General features: G+C 36.1%; 1 protein-coding gene and 1 long non-coding RNA gene across 2 annotated transcripts in view; one reads left to right on the forward strand and one right to left on the reverse strand.

Annotated features, from left to right (window-relative positions):
* The window catches only part of LOC128894409 (filamin-A), a 59,898-nt gene extending 41,995 nt beyond the window's left edge, over positions 1–17,903 (reverse strand). The window contains exons 1-7 of the mRNA XM_054156124.1: positions 17,780–17,903; positions 10,956–11,311; positions 5,158–5,507; positions 1,969–2,096; positions 1,753–1,891; positions 586–870; positions 57–373 (exon numbers count right to left, since the gene is read on the reverse strand). Coding sequence (XP_054012099.1) covers positions 57–373; positions 586–870; positions 1,753–1,891; positions 1,969–2,096; positions 5,158–5,507; positions 10,956–11,292 — 1,556 coding nt within the window. The 5' untranslated portion in view covers positions 11,293–11,311; positions 17,780–17,903. The remainder of the gene's footprint in view (positions 1–56; positions 374–585; positions 871–1,752; positions 1,892–1,968; positions 2,097–5,157; positions 5,508–10,955; positions 11,312–17,779) is intronic.
* LOC128894440 (uncharacterized) lies at positions 13,132–14,646 on the forward strand. The gene is made up of 3 exons (XR_008461551.1): positions 13,132–13,601; positions 14,007–14,329; positions 14,412–14,646. It is a non-coding gene; the product is annotated as an uncharacterized LOC128894440 (long non-coding RNA).
* Positions 17,904–18,584: the final 681 nt, after the last annotated feature.

An 18,584-nucleotide genomic window follows, 5' to 3' on the forward strand; every position in this document is an offset into this window, starting at 1 on the left:
CCTTTCAACGAGTTCACCCTTGTCCAATAGTCGCATAAAAGTGTGAGATTACTTACTGTACCGGGCAGTTAACGCCGCCAGGAGCAATAACTTTAACACAGGGTACATCACCGCCAGCACCCTTCCCAGTGATGACAAAATTTGCGTCGTCTTTAACGCGAACTCCATTCGGTAGGAGTCCTCGTCCGAAAGCTCGGAATTTCTTTGCATCCGACGCTGGGGCTACCTTAACCCCGTAAGGACTTCCAGGTGTCACTTTTCGAGCGAAAAATACATTTACAGAATGTAAACCCGGAAAGGAGGTAGTGTATTCGCACCTCCACACATCTGGCGAGGTTTGATAAACTTTTACAGGTACGGTCGTCTTTGAACCCTGCAAACAAATAACGTTTAAATAATTGTGTGATTAAACGGTTCCAAGGGGGCACGAAACTTAATGTTTTTAAAAAATCAATTTGTTGTTTTGCATTTCTCGAGAAATGCACATTTCAAGATTGTCGTATCGAAATTTAAGAAAGAAATCTCTACAATTACCAGACTCGCAGCTTTGCAAAGCTACTGAAACTACTTAAGAAAATGTTTTACCTGTGGGTCGAGTATGATAACTTCAGGAATACCGCGTCCAGCATCTTTCGTAAATATGTCGAAGTAAGTGGGTTTATTAACTACGACACCTTCCGGTTGTAGCCCTGGTCCGTTTGCTGTAACTTTGCTAGGGTCACCGACCTGTGCGCCTACTTTGACCGTGTAAGGACTATTTGGAACTTCCCTTCCACCGAACAGTATCTTCACTTTGTGTGGTCCGTGATTTCTTGGAGTATACGACACGGCGTAGGAGAGATTTTTATCTTTGTTAAACCTAACGTCGACCTTTAACAAAACGAACCATATGAATAGAAAGGTTAATGAATATTAAGGAATAATAATTTTTTTGTTAGCGGAATAAGCCTCGTCTTTTAGCGATTTATTAGAAAAAAGTATTAACTTAACGCTAGATAGTTAGTTCTCGTAAATAGTCCACTACACAAAAAAGTAGTAATAGTCGTTCAGTATCGTCCGAAAACCATATAGTGTAATTATGAGAAAAGTCTGTTCAAAATGTTTGCTTAAACAAACTCAACGGAGCAATACCGACAACGTGAATACGTTTAGGATATTGTGGCGAATATCTTTTTTTTCAGTCCTCCTGTTAGGCATGAGAGACACGAGACACGCGGATTCCACTCGTACATGTATGTTCTATATTTATAGAACACACCACGAAACCCTTGCCTAACGGAGGCGTTGTATCATGCACAAAGGGAAGTAAATTATATGCACATGCGCTTTAAAAGCTGCCCTGTGTGCAACGAAGTTGCCATTCCTGCTGAAAATAGTTACTCGTCTATTGTATCTTCTATTACATAGGTATAAAACTTAGTGATCTTGATCTTATATATTTAATCTTCTAAGCAATATTCACTCATCATAATTAGGATAAAAATATGGATAAAAATTGCTTTGGATTGTATGTACTCTATTAAATATATAAAAGAAGATGTATATAAAATTTGTTCCGCGAAAGGTTAAAACTATAAGATAATAAATGTGCGTTTATTTATATCAAGATAAAAGAGTCGGTCCTCGAGAAATGTGAATGCACATCGCATCATAATAAGTAGCCCACGCGTCGCGTAGAATATATCTCCGAGGTTCGCTATCAAAGAAGCATAACAAAATTCAAATCTATCTATCGTAGAAAATTATTTTTACCGGTACTTTATTTCCTTCAGGGTCTTCGACGATCACGTCGACATTTCCTTTGCCAGCAGAGAATGTTTCGACGGTGAAATTAGCTGGAGCGTTTGCGACTGGGCCAGTAGGCTCGATACCCGGACCATAAACGCGTACTCTGCGATACAAATTGTTATAAAAAATTACATATGTATATTATATATGCATATTGTATATTTGTATGTTTTTCCTTACTTATTTTGATTTGAAGACGGTCGAAGAGGTGCGCCTGGCTTCAATTTCGCGTTCGGGTACTGAGACAAATACGTCATCATCGACATTTCATCTATGTTCGGATCGGCCATTTCTTCCGGTTTAATAAGCTATAAAAAATAAATTACATCATTGAATTATTACATCGTTTTCCTACATCTTTTAGCTGTGGCGACAGACAGGGTCTAAACACCCTTAATGTATATTTAACTAACTAGATCTATCAATTTTTAGCTACCGTAACTTCTGTTCACTTGATACTATGAAGCGTAACAAAAATTCTTATACATCGGCGATATATTTACGGAAACATCGTCTTGTGACTCTGAAATAGTATTCTCGACGGTCTGCAGCGTGCGATCAAAGCAGTAAAGTCGATATTTTTCATTTATAAATAAACAATTGAGTTGGACAGTAAAGGTAATAAGTAGACCGCGGATCTTTATGCATTTATAGGAAATTTGAATGCGCAAGAAACTACAAAATGCAAACAATATGCAAGAATATAAAAAAGATTAAAAGTAAAGTTCATGTTATAATATTTGCAGAATAAAATAAATTCCTATTTAGGTTCAATTTTTTTAGGCACTTTCGCGAAGATTTTATTTTTCATAAAGATCCGCAGTCTAGTAATAAGTATTCGCATATGTTTATCGGCAGAGGTGTATATCAACTTGTACAGACGACCGCTCGCTGATGTCCCTGTTAAGTTGACCTAAGCACCGTTATAGTTTTCTTGCGATACAAAGAAATTGATAATAGTACTTCCAATTCTAGACTTATCACTATCGAAATTCCATGTTTACGTGGTCAGATCAAAACGTCTCACCGACCTCATAGTTTTTCTCGGAAACCGTTTCAAATCGACAGTCGTACAGTAGTACACCTCACTCTGTATGCGTCACCTTTTCAGCTCTCGTGAGTGACTCTGTAATTGCCAGGTATCTGATGTATGTAGTTGTACAACATGTGCTCATCGCAGAGCTACGCTTCGAACACGATGACTGAACAAGGCTACTGCATCACTTTGTGCATCTCGAGCCGAAATTCAGATGTCACTGACAAAATAGGCTATTTAATCATGGAACACCGTCGGTTGGCCCCCTGAGAAATCTGCTAATGACATCGTAACTAGTAACGGGTTCGTACATGCGATTTTGACAGATGACCTAGACTGCACATGGTCATGAAATGTCTATCGTTCTCAAATAAAATTCAGTCATCTTCAACGCGAAATCTACCACGACTACAATTGTTTCGTGCATTATTTCGTACATGCGATTTTAACGGATGACCTAGACTGCACATGGTCATGAAATGTCTGTCATTCTCAAATAAAATTCAGACATCTTTAACGCTAAATCTACCACGACTACAATTGTTTCGTGCATTATTTAATGTAGTACCACGTGAAATACTTTGCTCGAGCACAGTAAAAATGGGTACAAATGAAACCTCGGTAGGTTTAGCGTTAAACCGGTTAAGTCGTTATTTGGTTCGTGCGGTTCTCATAGTACAACTGCTTAAAGTCTAACGAAATGTACGAATTGTTTCACCTTGGGGATCACCCATATTTTAGCAAAACTTAATACAGAGAAAGCGACAAGCTTGTGTTACATAACCACACGCATGAGCTGTCTGAGAGCCGACTGACTCACCCAAGGAAACTGGAAAAAATCACGTACGTAAAGTAAGGTTTACAGCTATATAAAGCCGAGTATTACCTTTCTGCTTTAAATGGTTCCCGAGACAAAAATAAGGTCGGATGCTTCTCGACCGGAGCGCGTATATTACGGAAAGAAAGAATTTCTGGACCCATGATCGTATGACATACTCTCATCCTTTCTATGTATTTCAATTGTCTTGCGCAATGCAACAAACTAATTATCAATTATAGTAGACTTAGATTGTCGTACAGGTAAAGAAAACTTTCATCTCTAATTACGCGGGGTCTGAGAAAAATCACTTAGCATTCATATAGTGGAAAGTTCAACGATTTCTTCTCGATGACTTTTCGTCGCAGTAAGGAAAGTCAGCGCCTACTCAAGTCATACAAGAGACAAATTGTCGAGAAACGAAACGATACTGTTATGTTGGGTTCACGGTTAATAGAGGTCGATACTTCTTTACTCCGAATTCTACATGATTGGATACATAGACATAAAAAAATATAGGATTCTATTGAAAATAACGAAATTGACCTTGAAATCTCCAAAACGCCTCCACCTAAAGAAGGAACGCGTGCATAATGTGTCCCTTTATACCATACAGGGTGCGGCAGAAATAACTCCCACATTTTAAAAAAACGATTGAAAAAAAGTGCTACGAGATAACACCAGATACTTTTTATTTCTTAAATTTAGATATACAAAAGTTTTTTTTACTTTATGTTTTAAAAATTATGTAATCCAAATGGTGGCCTTTACGGGCGATACACATTTGGAATCGTTCTTGAAAGTTTTCCATCACTCTCGCTAGCATTTCGAGGGAAATTCTTTCAATTTCCTCTTGAATGGCCTCCTTTAATTCATTCAAGGACCAAGGACGATATTTGAAAATCTCGGTCTTGAGGTATCACCCCAGAAAAAAGTCACATGGACTTAAATCCGCCGAGCTACGATGGCCACGGAATTCTTTCGCGTAAAGAAATCACTCGATCCGGAAACACCATCTGCAACATTTCGCGCTGACGACGCCCTGTATGGACCGTAGCTCGGCGAATTTAAGTTCATGTGACTTTTTTCTGCGGGGATACCTCAAGACCGAGATTTTCAAACATCGTCCTTGGTCCTTGAATGAACTAAAGGAGGCCATCCAAGAGGAAATTGAAAGAATTTCCCCCGAAATGCTAGCGAGAGTGATATAAAACTTTCAAGAACGATTCCAAATGTGTATCGCCAGTAAAGGCCATCATTTGGACGACATAATTTTTAAAACATAAAGTAAAAAATACTTTTTTATATCTAGATTTAAGAAATAAAAAGTATCTGGTGTTATCTCGTACCATTTTTTTTCAATCGTTTTTTAAAATGTGGGAGTTATTTCTGCCGCACCCTGTATAACTCTTGTACGAAAAATTCTGTCATGCAATCCATACTTTAGGAGCTGATAAAGGTGTGGAAATTGCGTGGTCCAGCCTGTGTACCGCATATACCGTTAAAACATACAAACCTGTGGAATATTCAGCCAATCGTCAGCTAATCCCATCGCCTCGGAAGCATTTTTTACAGCATTCTTGGGATTCCAGTTTTGCCAATCTGGACACAAACCTGGTGCAACGGCGTCTACAAGAGCGCCTACGGCACGACCGTCGTTCCAATCGGAAGTGAAGTTGGAAACGGGCAGATCTGGGAGTTTCGATTGTATCCAACCCATTAATCTTTGCTTCGGCGTTGCGCGGTGATCGGGTTGCCCGCTGTCCTCCTCTTCCCACATTGGCATCGAAATGGAGTAATGAAGGATCAACCTCCATATCAAACCAAGTATTAATTTCACTTTGCAATCGACGATATCCGTCGAATCTGTAAAACACGTCGATACCATCATACTTACACTACGGATGTACGGATGTATACTTGCACAATGGAGCGAAGTTTAGAGTGCTCGTTCGAAATTAATTTTCTTTCACAACGTTACACGTGCACTGGTTTAACTCTTTGGGGCACGGTGGAATTAAAAGTGTCCCACCTTTTTGATGGACCGTAATGCATGGTGGGACATTTTTAATTCCACCTCGAAATTTTTCAATAGCTGCACGTGTATAGGTGTGATACCTTTATTAGTAAAAATATAACAATTTTGTTTGATTTAAAACGCAATAAAATTCCTGCGCAACACGGGTCTATTTTATGACCTGAATTCCTGTGCCGCAAAGAGTTGAGGGGGTCATCCCGTGTGACGGCGATTTTTTTAAGGTCTTCTCGGAATTTTTTATAGCGAAATGAAAAAAACAGATTTTCCAAATTTTTACTATATATTTATTCAGATAAATCTCGTGATCTACGTTATATTTTTGTTTAAAAAAATTCATAGTTACAGTTATAGGCTGAATAAATATATAGTACAAATTTGGAAGCTCTGTGTTTTTTCATTTTGCTATAAAAAATTCCGAGAAGACCTTAAAAAAAACGGCCGTCGAACGGGATGACCCTCTTACGGAGGCATACTCAGAAACCTTGAAATTTTCGAGCTTTTTTTTATCATATGATGATAGAAATGATCTCTGAAAATTTCAAGCCAATCTGCTTGTAGTTGACGAAGATTTCGTCGCACCAGTTAATTTCATGAAAGTATGTAAATGCATTTATTAGAAATAAAATATCAAACTTTCGTAACAATTCAGCCTTCTGACCGAGCATGACACCCTAAGGGAGGAAACTATCTTGGACACGTGTAAATCATAGCTATATTCAATCATTTTTCTCGAAAACAATTAACTTAACGGAAGATCGTTTCTTATCGAATTAATTAGCGATGAACAAGATCGCTTATTGAATGCATAGAAATGCCATCTGTTAGAATTATTTCTACTAATGAACTAATGGTTACTGCTTCGTCTGGGGATCTACAGGAAATATCGACAATATAACAGTTGGAACCAGGAAGCAAATATATATATCATACGGAGATTATAAGTTTCTAAAGGAAATGGTGCGGTTCTAATTATTTATTAAGGAAACGTTTACTTAACGAAAATCCGAACTGAAACCGACTCGCGGATTGCGTTAAACCTACCTACTACAAACTTCAATTCAAGACTTTACATTACACTAAATAACCTCGTGTGATAGGTAAATGAGCTCGTCTAAACAAATGCTATATCTCATTATGGATAAAAATGTGTAACGTTCCATTTGAAGGAATTAATTTATTTTTCGAAATCTCCACCATTACTTCATTTAGAAAAAAATTATTTACTCCTTGCAATGCTTTTGTACCACATAACTTTTGTAGAAACATTTGTTCGATAACATCATCCCCTCATTAAGCTATTTCGCGTTAAACGAAACACCTCATACAATGAGAAAAGCGAAATTGTTACAAAGTCTTATAGGTGTCTTGTGAATTTAAACTTTCTTAACAATGAATATTTATAACTGGGATACTAGAAACGGTTAGTCGTCTACCAACTATTCTCTCGTGTGTGTAGAGTCTCATGACGTAACCGATTAGCAATCAATGACGTTATGGTCTAAACTCGGCAAGAAATGCAGCCGAGAAAATCGTTGACACTCTCGATGCGTCATTCGAATCGAGAGGAGACGACGCTACTTATATCTGAACAGTTGTGAACGGTCGAATTCACCACGATAATCGATAATTGCGAGTATCCAAAAAAAAAAAAGTTTTTTCATCGATTTTTACTGGTCAAAGTAATTTACACGTCGAACTTTCTACACTTTCACCTTTATATTATAACCGAAGAATAAAGTCAGTAAATACATCGCGATATTTCTACAAAGTTAAACAGTAAGTTCGCGATAAATATCGAAGTAACAGTATAGTCAAAATTTGTCAGTTTTTTTTTTAGTAACGCTTATAAAATAACAATGTTGCTAGTAGCGGTGGCAATTACAGTAGAATGCCTTCAGCAGTTACGTTAACAGAGCTAGTAGTACTATTTTCATAAGAAACCAATGATTCACCCAATTAAAATAATTTTGTAATGAGAATGAAAAGATACGGAATTTTTATTTTTCTGTTTTTGGAACTCATTATTCGTTTGAAACACCCTCGACCGGGTATCGGAGATAACGCCGAGTCAGGCCGAGCCAGCAGTTTAGCGACTCTGTGAAAATACATTTCTTGTGTGTCAGTGCGTCTATGTAAGGCGAAACTTGCTCAGTAGGCAAATATTTGCACGATGTTCGACCAATAAGCCGTTCAGAAACTAAATCGATTAACTTCACTTTTTGAATTTTTTTAAATATTAGTGTGAAAGCACTTGATCGACTAGTAACTTCTTACATTGAGAATAAAATTTCTTGATAAGTAGCTTTAAGACCATTGAATGACGTTTTCTCTTTGGCCTGTGAATAATACACAATTTGTTTCGTTTCTTTTTTCTATAAAACGTGAGAATGTTATCAAGTAATTAGTGCTCACAAACAGGCATATAGATCATTATTTCTTCATTTGATGTGTAACAAAAAAATCTAGTAAAGGCGGTATTGAAAATACATTTCATTATTTTTCAAAGTATTAATATTAATTATTTATATACATATTATTATAAATTTGTATCTTAGGTCTTTTGTACGATTTTTACTGGCAGTTAATTTAATACATAAAATCAAATTTCGTTCCATTTACCGAATATTACTAAACTTTTTATTATATTTTTGTTACGCATTAAATAATGAATTTTTAAGCTACGTGCCTGTATATGAGTTTTAATCGATGCGAGCAGGAGCACATTCTCCGATGATGTGCGCATGGCATCATCAGTAAGAAAATACACGACACTAAAAGCAGTAGGTGTACGGTTTCAAATGACAGTCACCGTATGTCAAGATCATGGTCATTGGCAAGGTGTTCGTTAATATAACAATTTCCGTGAAATGTTAATATCCTTGCAAACACGCGAGATAACTGCACTCAAAATTTGTGTGTACTTTCTTGAAACATGAATGTACGCTTATGCCAAATTTCGAATGCTCACGTTTTATACTTTTTCGTTGTATTAAATTCAAAACGTGATCTGAAAACTGACGTTTCAAATAAGAATACACTAGAATCAAGATTATCAGAACACCAATTAATAAAACAATCGATTGTCCAACTTCTAATTATCGAGAAATTCGATTATTGCAACATCGATCAACATTTTTCAACATCGATTAACAGAACATTCGATTATCAGGACAATATCGACAAGTAAATAAGAACAAGAAATATGTCCAATGTGTTTATACGACACAATGTTTACATTTTGCTTACACGTTTCATCTTCCTCTACGACATGTCAAGTGCGTCCTTCGTGTACATGAATTCCTAGCTTGTTCAGTAGCATTTACAGGTCAGATTTTATCGGTAAATTTGTATTTCCTATGAGGAAATGCCGGTGACACGAAAACGTGAGAAAATAAAAATTTCTACATTTACGAGAGACAAGGAATATTTATATCATAAATTACAATATATAAAAAATAAAAAGTAAATGTAATAAATTGACGACGTACAAAAGTATTTACAAAACCACAAAGATAAGATAAAATTGCTGCGTTAATTTAAAAAAAAAAGAGTTATTCATTTTTAAATTATAAATTTTTTATTTTTGATATTTAAGTAAGTTGTATTAAATAAGGTAAACGAATTTATCAGATAGATATGATTACGATATAGTTAATTAATATAAATAAGATAAAATATACAGGGTGTCCCAAAAATGTTGTAACACCTTGAAGTGGGTGGGTTCGGGAGGTGATTTGAAACAACTTTTTCCTTAGCGAAAATGTTGTCCGAGGCTTCGTTGAGGAGATATTAACGGAAAACATTGACCAATCAGAGCGCGTGGATACCGTTGGAGCGGCCGCAGTAGCGAAGGCTATGTGCTTAGCGGCCGCATCAATGGCCTTCGATGCACGTTGAGTCACTTGTTCGCGTACAAGCGCGGCCGCTTAGCTGGTAGCCTTCGCTACCGCGGCCGCTCCACCGGTATACGCGCGCTCTGATTGGTCGGGGTTTTCTCTTAATATCTCCTCAACAAAGCCTCGGACAACATTTTCGCTAAGGAAAAAGTTGTTTCAAATCACCTCCCGTACCACCCCTTTCAATGTGTTACAACATTTTTGGGACACCGTGTAATTTATTAATATTATTCAGATTCAAAACAATATATTATTAAATAAATGAACAGAGACTACAAACAATTATTTAATTTCTATTGAATGGCCTTGAATTATATTATCGCGACGTATTTATTTGTATATGTTCTTATGTGCGAAAACTAAGTCACTCGATTATCTGAACAACGTGTGCCGCAATCAGTTCGGATAATTGAAGTTGACTGTAATTACGTCAGTGAAACGGAAACGTGAGAAAATGACTATATTTAGCATATGAACTTAAACGTCTGTTTAACTCGTTTATTTATTAGAAAATTACACAAAGAAGGTAAAAAACTGTAACTTTAACTAAATTACAGAACCATCAGTTAATATAAAATTACAAACTCTTAATTTCTGAAGCTTAAAAGTTTGTATAAATAAGCTAAATAGAAATTTATTTTATTCAAATAAGCTGACCACCAGAACAGAAAACGAATACCATTGTTTAATTTCTATTTTAACGGTTTATATTTCTGTTAAATATTTATATTTATTTCTGTCAATATGCACGTATTTATGTCTGTTTTTTCGCGTGAAAACTAAGTTGCTCCATTTCCTAGCAACGTGTGCCGCGTCCAGTTCGAGTAAAAAGAAAGAAGATTCTACGAATTTTCTTAAAATTTCGCACAAGTCACATTTCTGATATTCACTATAAATATTTAAACGAAACATTCCCATGTCTTATCATACTTTATTAATTCCCTGTGTCAACGATTTATGTTAACACTTTGTACAATTTTACGATTACAGCACATTTATATTTAGATATTTAATTATCACAGAACCCACCGTTTCTAAAAGAATTATTGACACCCAAAACATTAAGCATACCGCTATAGATTTCTACTTGAAAACTAGTTCAAATAAACAATTTCGGAGTTTGGAGCACCTGATACATGCTGGATGCAAACAATACTCTGTAGCTCTACTCAATTAAATATTAAAATTAAATTTAAAAAAAAGCAATATATCTTTGATACGTTGATATTGACACAAATGATTTGTATACATTTTTCTAAATTTAGTTACTGTTCAAATCTACGAATATTCCATTTCCACGTCTCTCTACTTTGAAAAGAATATCAGTTTTTTAATCACAGAACACTGAATATACTTAGCAAGAAGAAGAACGTCACTCACCTATATTAATGATCCTTATCCCCTCGTCGTCCAAAAACTTCAAAACCACGGCCACATTCTCCAGTTTTTGCGACCTGAAGGTCGGCCTCTGATTGTGCTTAGGTAGTTTCTTCTGTGCCAGCACCTCGATCAGACTTATCAATCTGAGCCCATCCGACAAATCCGACTCCAAGTCATCGATGTGCTCGTTTATTGACTTCAGTTTCTCGTTCGCCCATCTCGTGAATGTGTTCTGTTGAATGCGTTTCCATTCTGCCTCTTCGAGTAAATTCTGCTCGAACATGTCGTCCTCTTCCTCGGCGTTCTCGTGTGTGACTGACTTATCGTTCTCGCACATTTTATCGGCCGGTTCACTCCTACGGGAGATCGGTATGGTGAGCACGATGGAGGTGGAATTTTCTGTTTGTGTGTGTGTGTGTGCGTGTACGGCCTGCGCAGTTCTTCTCTGCTTCAACCTGACCACATTTCTCTCTCTCTCTCTCTCTCTCTCTCTCCCTCTCCCTCGCTCGTTTAATCTCCCACTCCTCTCCCTATCTACATCGACTCCTGCAGCTCTTTCACTCCTTTACTTCCTTTACTTATCTCTCTACGATGTTCTATTTCAGTATGTTAGTATACTTGGTAAGTGTGTATATAGAAAATATTGTGTGTATAATGTTTAATAGTATTGTATGAAGAAACTTATCAGCTGTGGCTATGTTTACAGAAATAGTAGGTTTATTTGCACTTTCATTTGTACGACTATGATGAGACTATACAGGGCGTACCAGCAACGGTTGTACAATCTAGTAGTGGGTGATTTCTCGTGGAAAAATGAGTCGAAGGTTAGGAATCAAGTTTTGTTGTACGCTGCATCGTTTTCGTGAAAATTGAGTTTGAGAATCTCTCGAGTAAAAATGTACCAACTGTAAGTTTCGTCATGTCGGACTTCTGCTTCTGCTCGTGTTTGTATTTATAAACATGGGTAATCATTGTCTACTTCTTGTTGTATCTGTTATCATTCTTACTCTCAATTTATACTATTAATCTCTTCTGTTCTCTAACGATGTCAAGGTACACCAATCATGAATACTGCAACATGATTATAACAATATTCCAGAGACGACAGATGTGTTAAATAATTAAAGGAAAACATCGTGTTGTCCTTTGAACAATAAAAAAAAAAAAAAGAAACAAGTAATATACTCCAGAAATACAGAAACACATAATGACAAAACTTTCAGTTAGTACATTTGTACTTGATTTTCTTGAAAACGATGCCTCATATGAACAAATTTTATTTCACACGTTCGACTTATTTTTTGGGGGGAGTCGCCATTGCTCGCTTGTACCGCCATTCTCGAAACACCCTGCATGTACAGTATATGAACATATCACTGCTTTACTATTAACCCTCTATACTTCGAGCTCTTTTCTGCGCCTGTAGGTCACCCACTGAAAGAATATTTGGGTTATAGTTAGTAATCCTTTGACAAAAATGCTCCAGTTTTTCAACGCGAACTATTTTTAAAACGTTGTATATTTTATTAAAATAATTGATACTATATATTGTGGACAAAAATATATCAGGTTCTGTTTGAAGAAATTAAAGGGTAAAACCACTCTAGGATTTTCAAAAAATCGATTTTTTTTTTTTTGCTTAAACGATACTTTAGGGTCATCAAAACAATATGTCATGTGAGATATAGTGAAAAACAAATGTTAAAAGGTTCAATTATCGATTTTGCCGCAGCGCCTCGAAGTGCGATTAAAGTGTTTATAAAACTTTAAACGCGTTTTTCTCGAAACCACTTATTCCAAACTGGGAAGACGGATTTCTCAGTGGCTATTGTATGGATCGATTTGAAATTTTAACAGTAGCTTCACAACAACATTCTCTTTGGAAGTACGTAGCCGTTTTTTGATTGAATGTAAACTTTTTTTTTATAAGCAATGTAATGCTCATTTTTAGGGCAAAAAGTCAATTCATTGGTTACAAAGTGCGCCATTTCCACAAAAATTGATTAAGAAGAAAAACTCTACGTACTTTTAAAGCCAATTGTATATAGAATATACATTTTCTTTAGTTTTTGTTCCATGACTCATAGATGCCGAGAAATCCGTTCTCTCGTGGTGGTGTTTTCATAAAGCTGTTTTCGACGACGGGCTCTGTCGCCGCCATTTTGTATGAAAATGACAATAAAAAAATTGTTTTTCGTTCTTCAATATATGTTAAATAAACCCTCTGAAAAGAAATTCTATTCCACTTGTCACACTCCCAAAATAAATTGTCAAATTTAGGTCTTTTTTTCGGCCTCTAGAGTGGTTTTACCCCTTAATGAGTTTCTGAAACACACTACTTAACGCACAGTAAAATTATTTATGCCATATAATTTGTTCATTTGAACGAAATACGTTTTATGGAAACCTTTTTTTGTTTCGATAGCTTCATTCCCTCATGAGATATTTAATCAATCCAATTTAAACGAAACACTCTGTACATGTCGTCGTGTGCGAAAAGAAATGGTCGGTTTAAGTTCGTGGCGCCATTGTGGCCCGCGCGATTCCGTAGTGGAAGGGGAAGGTGGCGCGTCGCACACAGGTAATACAGATCGGGATTTCCGGCATTTAAAAACCGACCGCCGAGGAGAAGAGCCGGTACCACAGGTACGTAAATCTATAACTAACATTTATAACGTGCTATTATATATTATAACTATTACAGTTATTTACTAAAAATTTTTCAAACGATGACAACGTCAGAACTTTGTTAATTTAAGATATATTTAAATACAAAAATACCAACACATGTGCTAAGAAACATTCTTTCGAATACTTTACAACTTGTTGCAAGAAAATGTTCGGTTTAGCCAAACATAATTTTCGAATATGCACCTCCTTCGGACCGTCTTAGATAGTCTTCCTCCCTTAATGCTTTGCACCCGACAGGTGACTTTCAAGTACAGTACTAGTAATATGAAAATAAAAAAATACTATTAAATTTAATTATCCTGTAATATCGGAAAGTGAACACTGTACACTTTCATAAGCTCTGATTTAATCTTTTTATAGACATAAGATGCACATATATTCCCGCGCGATAGCAGTCTAAACAGAGCTGATGTCAGCAGTGTATCTGCGACCGAGGGAGCGGTGGGATATGCAACCACTACCAGTCGGTGAACTGTTTTGTTAGTTTATAATATAGCACGGTAATAACCATAGAAACCGTTCCACCTTCCAAGAATGCAATTTACCAAACATTATGTGGAATGCGTTACAAATGTGACAGCTGCAGCAAATAGTTTCGTTATAATAAATTATGTTTTCGTTCAGGGGGCACGACACAAAAATTGTTACACAAATCGATATTTTTTTGTGCCATTTCACGAAAGGTATACATTTCAAGAATGTTGTGTCAAATTTTAATGACATTATTTCTTTATTAGGAATTTTTCAAAATGTCTCTGGTTTTAGAGTCGTTACAGTGTTATGCTCCCTTAACACGTTGATCGCCACGTCACCCATATGTGGGTGACAGTGCTTTTCACTGAAGAACTAAAAACATTAATTCTGAAAGTTAAGCTTCACAGGAAATGAATTTAAATGAAATTCGTGTATCTTGATGAAGTTACAAAAATGAATACCACCACGGATGTTTGATTATGTAGTCTCCAATAGTCTGAATAATATTTAATCCTAGCAGAAATTTTCAAGAATATTTCTCTGGCAGTCAACGTGTTAAGGGGGTATCCTGAATTGGGAGGTTTAAAAAAAAGCTGTTTTCGTGAATTTTTTTAGGATGGAAAAAAAAAATTAATTCTATCGAACTTTTTATCCTATTTTCATACATATTTGAGTAGTCTGTACAAATTTTTTCAACAAGAAATATTCAAATTGAATCGACTACGAAGCACATTTGTAGAGCACCTCACAATTAAAACCTCCTATCAGCGGGGAAGATGCATGTCGTAATTTTGGTTTGACACAAAAAAAACAAAAAAAATTTTCATTTTCATACATTTTTCTTCTATGTGAACTCTGAAAATTCATGCAAACAAAATTTTAAACAACTTTTTTATCAAGTTAAAGTGACTTTTTTCACCCAGAGAACTCATTCTTTTTTTCAAACTTGCAGTAATTTCACATTTCACCATTTTTGCGGGGTTTTCTTGGTTCGCATAGAAGAAAAATGTATGTAAATGAAAATTTCTTTTGGTTTTTTTTGTGTCAAACCAATATTACGACCTGCATCTTTCCCGCCGATAGGAGGTTTCAATTGTGAGGTGCTCTACAAATGTGCTTCGTAGTCGATTCAATTTGAATATTTCTTCTTGAAAAAATTTGTACAGACTACTCAAATATGTATGAAAATAGAATAAAAAGATCGATAGAATTAATTATTTTTTTCCATCTTAAAAAAATTCACGAAAAACCGCTTTTTTTAGACCTCCTAATTCAGGATACCCCCTTAATGCAAATCAAACCTTTAACCCTTTGCACTCGACGACAGTTTCGTTACAGAGAGCTAACAATTTAGACGACTAAACCCTTCTTCAATTTTTAACCGACTTCGAAAAGGAGGAGGTTACTCGATTCGACATGTATTTTTTTTTTAAGTGCAAAACAACATCAAAAATTTGTAATTTTAACATAGACCCTTATGGAATAGTCAAATAAACAATGCGATCAGTGTGACGTCTCTACAAGCGTGTTTGAGCGCCAACTCTTATTCGCTAGTTGTTACGCTTTGGGAATGGAAGGTAAAACCTGTCGATAAAAGTAGGATCGCCCCAAAAATGGAAATAGAAGGCAACTATTCCGCAGAAGGAATCATCGACACTTGATTACGATATTGACGATGTATTAGGTGTAGAAATCAATTTTGTGCTTTAAAATTCAGTCATTTGTAACTCTGGTTTAAGTAAAAATATTTATTCGACATTTTGTTACATTAAAACATCAACATAGTATTAAACCCCACAGATTGCTTTGAAATTTTGTTTTACAACTATATCGGTTCTTTTTCACATAAAAAAATTGGTAAAGCACAGAATTAATGTCTACACCTGATATATTCAAACATTTTAGTTCCTACTGAAATACCTATTTTACGTATTCTATTCTATTTCGTACGGTGGCGTCGATATTGTTAATAATGACACAAATTGCGAAGCTTTAATTCACGACTGGGCAGAAAGTGGGCCATCGAGTAAATACAGGGCCGCGACCACGGTGGCCAGATTAGCTTATGAGTGAGCCGAGCAGAGTTTGCCCCTCTAGTTGCATACACCACTGCAGCAATGCGTGTAAGTACTTGTGTTCAGGCGGCTTCAAGAAGTCGAAAAAGAAAGCCTCGCTTTCACCTTTTCGTTTCGTCGAAATTGTTGCGAGTGAACGCGATTGCATTTTGGATAGTTTGGACAGAGTTGAGGACGAATACAAATGCAAGGCTTTCCTTTCTCACTCTTGCCCTGTCCCCTCTCTCCGTGTTCGAATTGTTGCTAAACGGCAATGACCATGACCAACATCGTTTAAACACAGATTCCATATATACTTTTTTCTCTTTTTCGTGATATATTCTTATTATTCGAGTTCTCTTATCGCTCTTTTTTCTGGTACTCTAGCTAGGGATGATGGTAGTCTGGTAAGGCCCAATGGGCCTACAAGTATCATTATCCTTACGAAACATATTTTCGTACCTTTTTTTTTCTCTTTCTACAAGAATAAAAATGTCATATTTATGATTTAAATAAATTAAAGAAATGACTTATTTGAATTAATCTTTATAAAAATCTTTATAAAACTTTTTTCTTGTTTTTGTTTCGAGAGAAATTATACTACCCGTGTTAGCAAATTTAAAATACAATGAATTGTAATAATTTGCTGAGCATTACCTTAAAGTGGCCGAAGTTTACTACCTACAGGCGCAAAAAGTGCTCGTAGTGTGAACGGTTAAATACATATTGTTGCAACAATCCTTGACGTGGCCACGAGTAGAGCTGTTAATAAATTGTTTCATTTTCATTATTAAAATCTGGACGATATTTTTCGACATTTCTCATGTCATTATTCGATTAAATACCAACTGGTACCGATGCTTCAAAATTTGTCAGACGTACACAGTGTTTATAAAAAAATATCGATAATGGAGAATCGAAGATGCAACGAACAAGAATATCCCCGAATATGAATCACCAATGATACGGCTATTAGATTCAGGGAAACGTCAAATTGATATAGATGCTTCTTTAAATTTAGAAACGTCTACTGTAAGAATATTTGTCTTTTCACCGATACCTATTTTCGTAAAATGACCCTGCTTTGCGCTCTAAATTTCAAGAACGCGTCCTTAGCGTTAAGGATTGTCCCGACAAATTTTACAACGAAAATAACCGTATGTCGTTTCTTTTTTACCGGCCATTCTACGAGGAATGATACGCCCTGCGTGAAACGCAAACCGAGCGGGTGCATCGCTGACAAAAGTTCCTGCGTTCACGCGTTTATGCAATTGGAAATTAACTAAAAAATTACTAAATATATTGAAATATACATCAACTATATTGGTCAATATAAATTCAATATTTGTTTAAAAGTTACTTTAAAAAAAATTCCCGGAAGCTGCTCGTTTTTTTATACGTCTGTGCTAAGAAAACCATTTCGGCGGTGTCTAACTGTATCACTGTAAACTGTACACGTATAAGTGACACTATCAACCTGGTTGAAGCTATCAATTACAGAAACGGGTAAACTATACATGAAAAAATTAAGAACTAGAATTTCTTTCCTTTCGAACAGTGAGTGTTATTGGTGATATTTTAACCGTTACCACGATAGTTTATTACCTTTCTCGCAAAATTGAAATGAAACCACCAAACACGTTTTTGCTCTTAGTCACGGTATAAAGTCTCTTTAAAGTGTGATTTTCACTTAGGCACTCGTAACACACTCGGCTACAACAATTGAAACATAAACGAAACGATAAAGAGGAGCAATTCTTTGAACTATTCGTTGCAATTTACAAAGGCTTACTGACGTTTACGGCCGCCGAATTTGGAAGAGAGGGAAAACGTACCGAACCAACTCCGAGAATAGTCCGCTATCCCCTCATCTTCAACACCCTCCCACTCTACGAGTACAAAACTATATATATACGCGTCCATCTATCTGTTTTTCTCCTCATTCTTTATTCTCCTACCTCTGCTTCTATCATCAGCGACTTTACCGTTTTTCTTTTTTTTTTTTTAAATTTATATCATCTCTTTTCTGTCACAGTGCTTGCACCTGGCGAGCTCTCTTTACTTAGCAACATACTTATATGTTGAGATCAATGTTGGAGTCTCGAAGCACATTAAAATAACTCCAACTGATTCAGAAATGATTGCGTGATCGTGAATAACTATGGTATATATTGCAGAAATTGTGACTAACTCTCGGTATTTCGAAGTGTACATGTATTCATCGTGCATCACGATTTCCAATGTATAACAATAGAAACGAAAGTTAACCCGAGTATCGCGATATTCTACTACCCTCCTTGCGCTGTGTGATATGCTGCTATACAGGGTGTCCCAAAAATGTTGTAACACATTGAAAGGGGTGGTACGGGAGGTGATTTGAAACAACTTTTTCCTTAGCGAAAATGTTGTC

The sequence above is a fragment of the Hylaeus anthracinus genome, unplaced genomic scaffold, assembly GCF_026225885.1.
Source record: "Hylaeus anthracinus isolate JK02 unplaced genomic scaffold, UHH_iyHylAnth1.0_haploid 3, whole genome shotgun sequence".
NCBI lineage: Eukaryota > Metazoa > Arthropoda > Insecta > Hymenoptera > Colletidae > Hylaeus > Hylaeus anthracinus.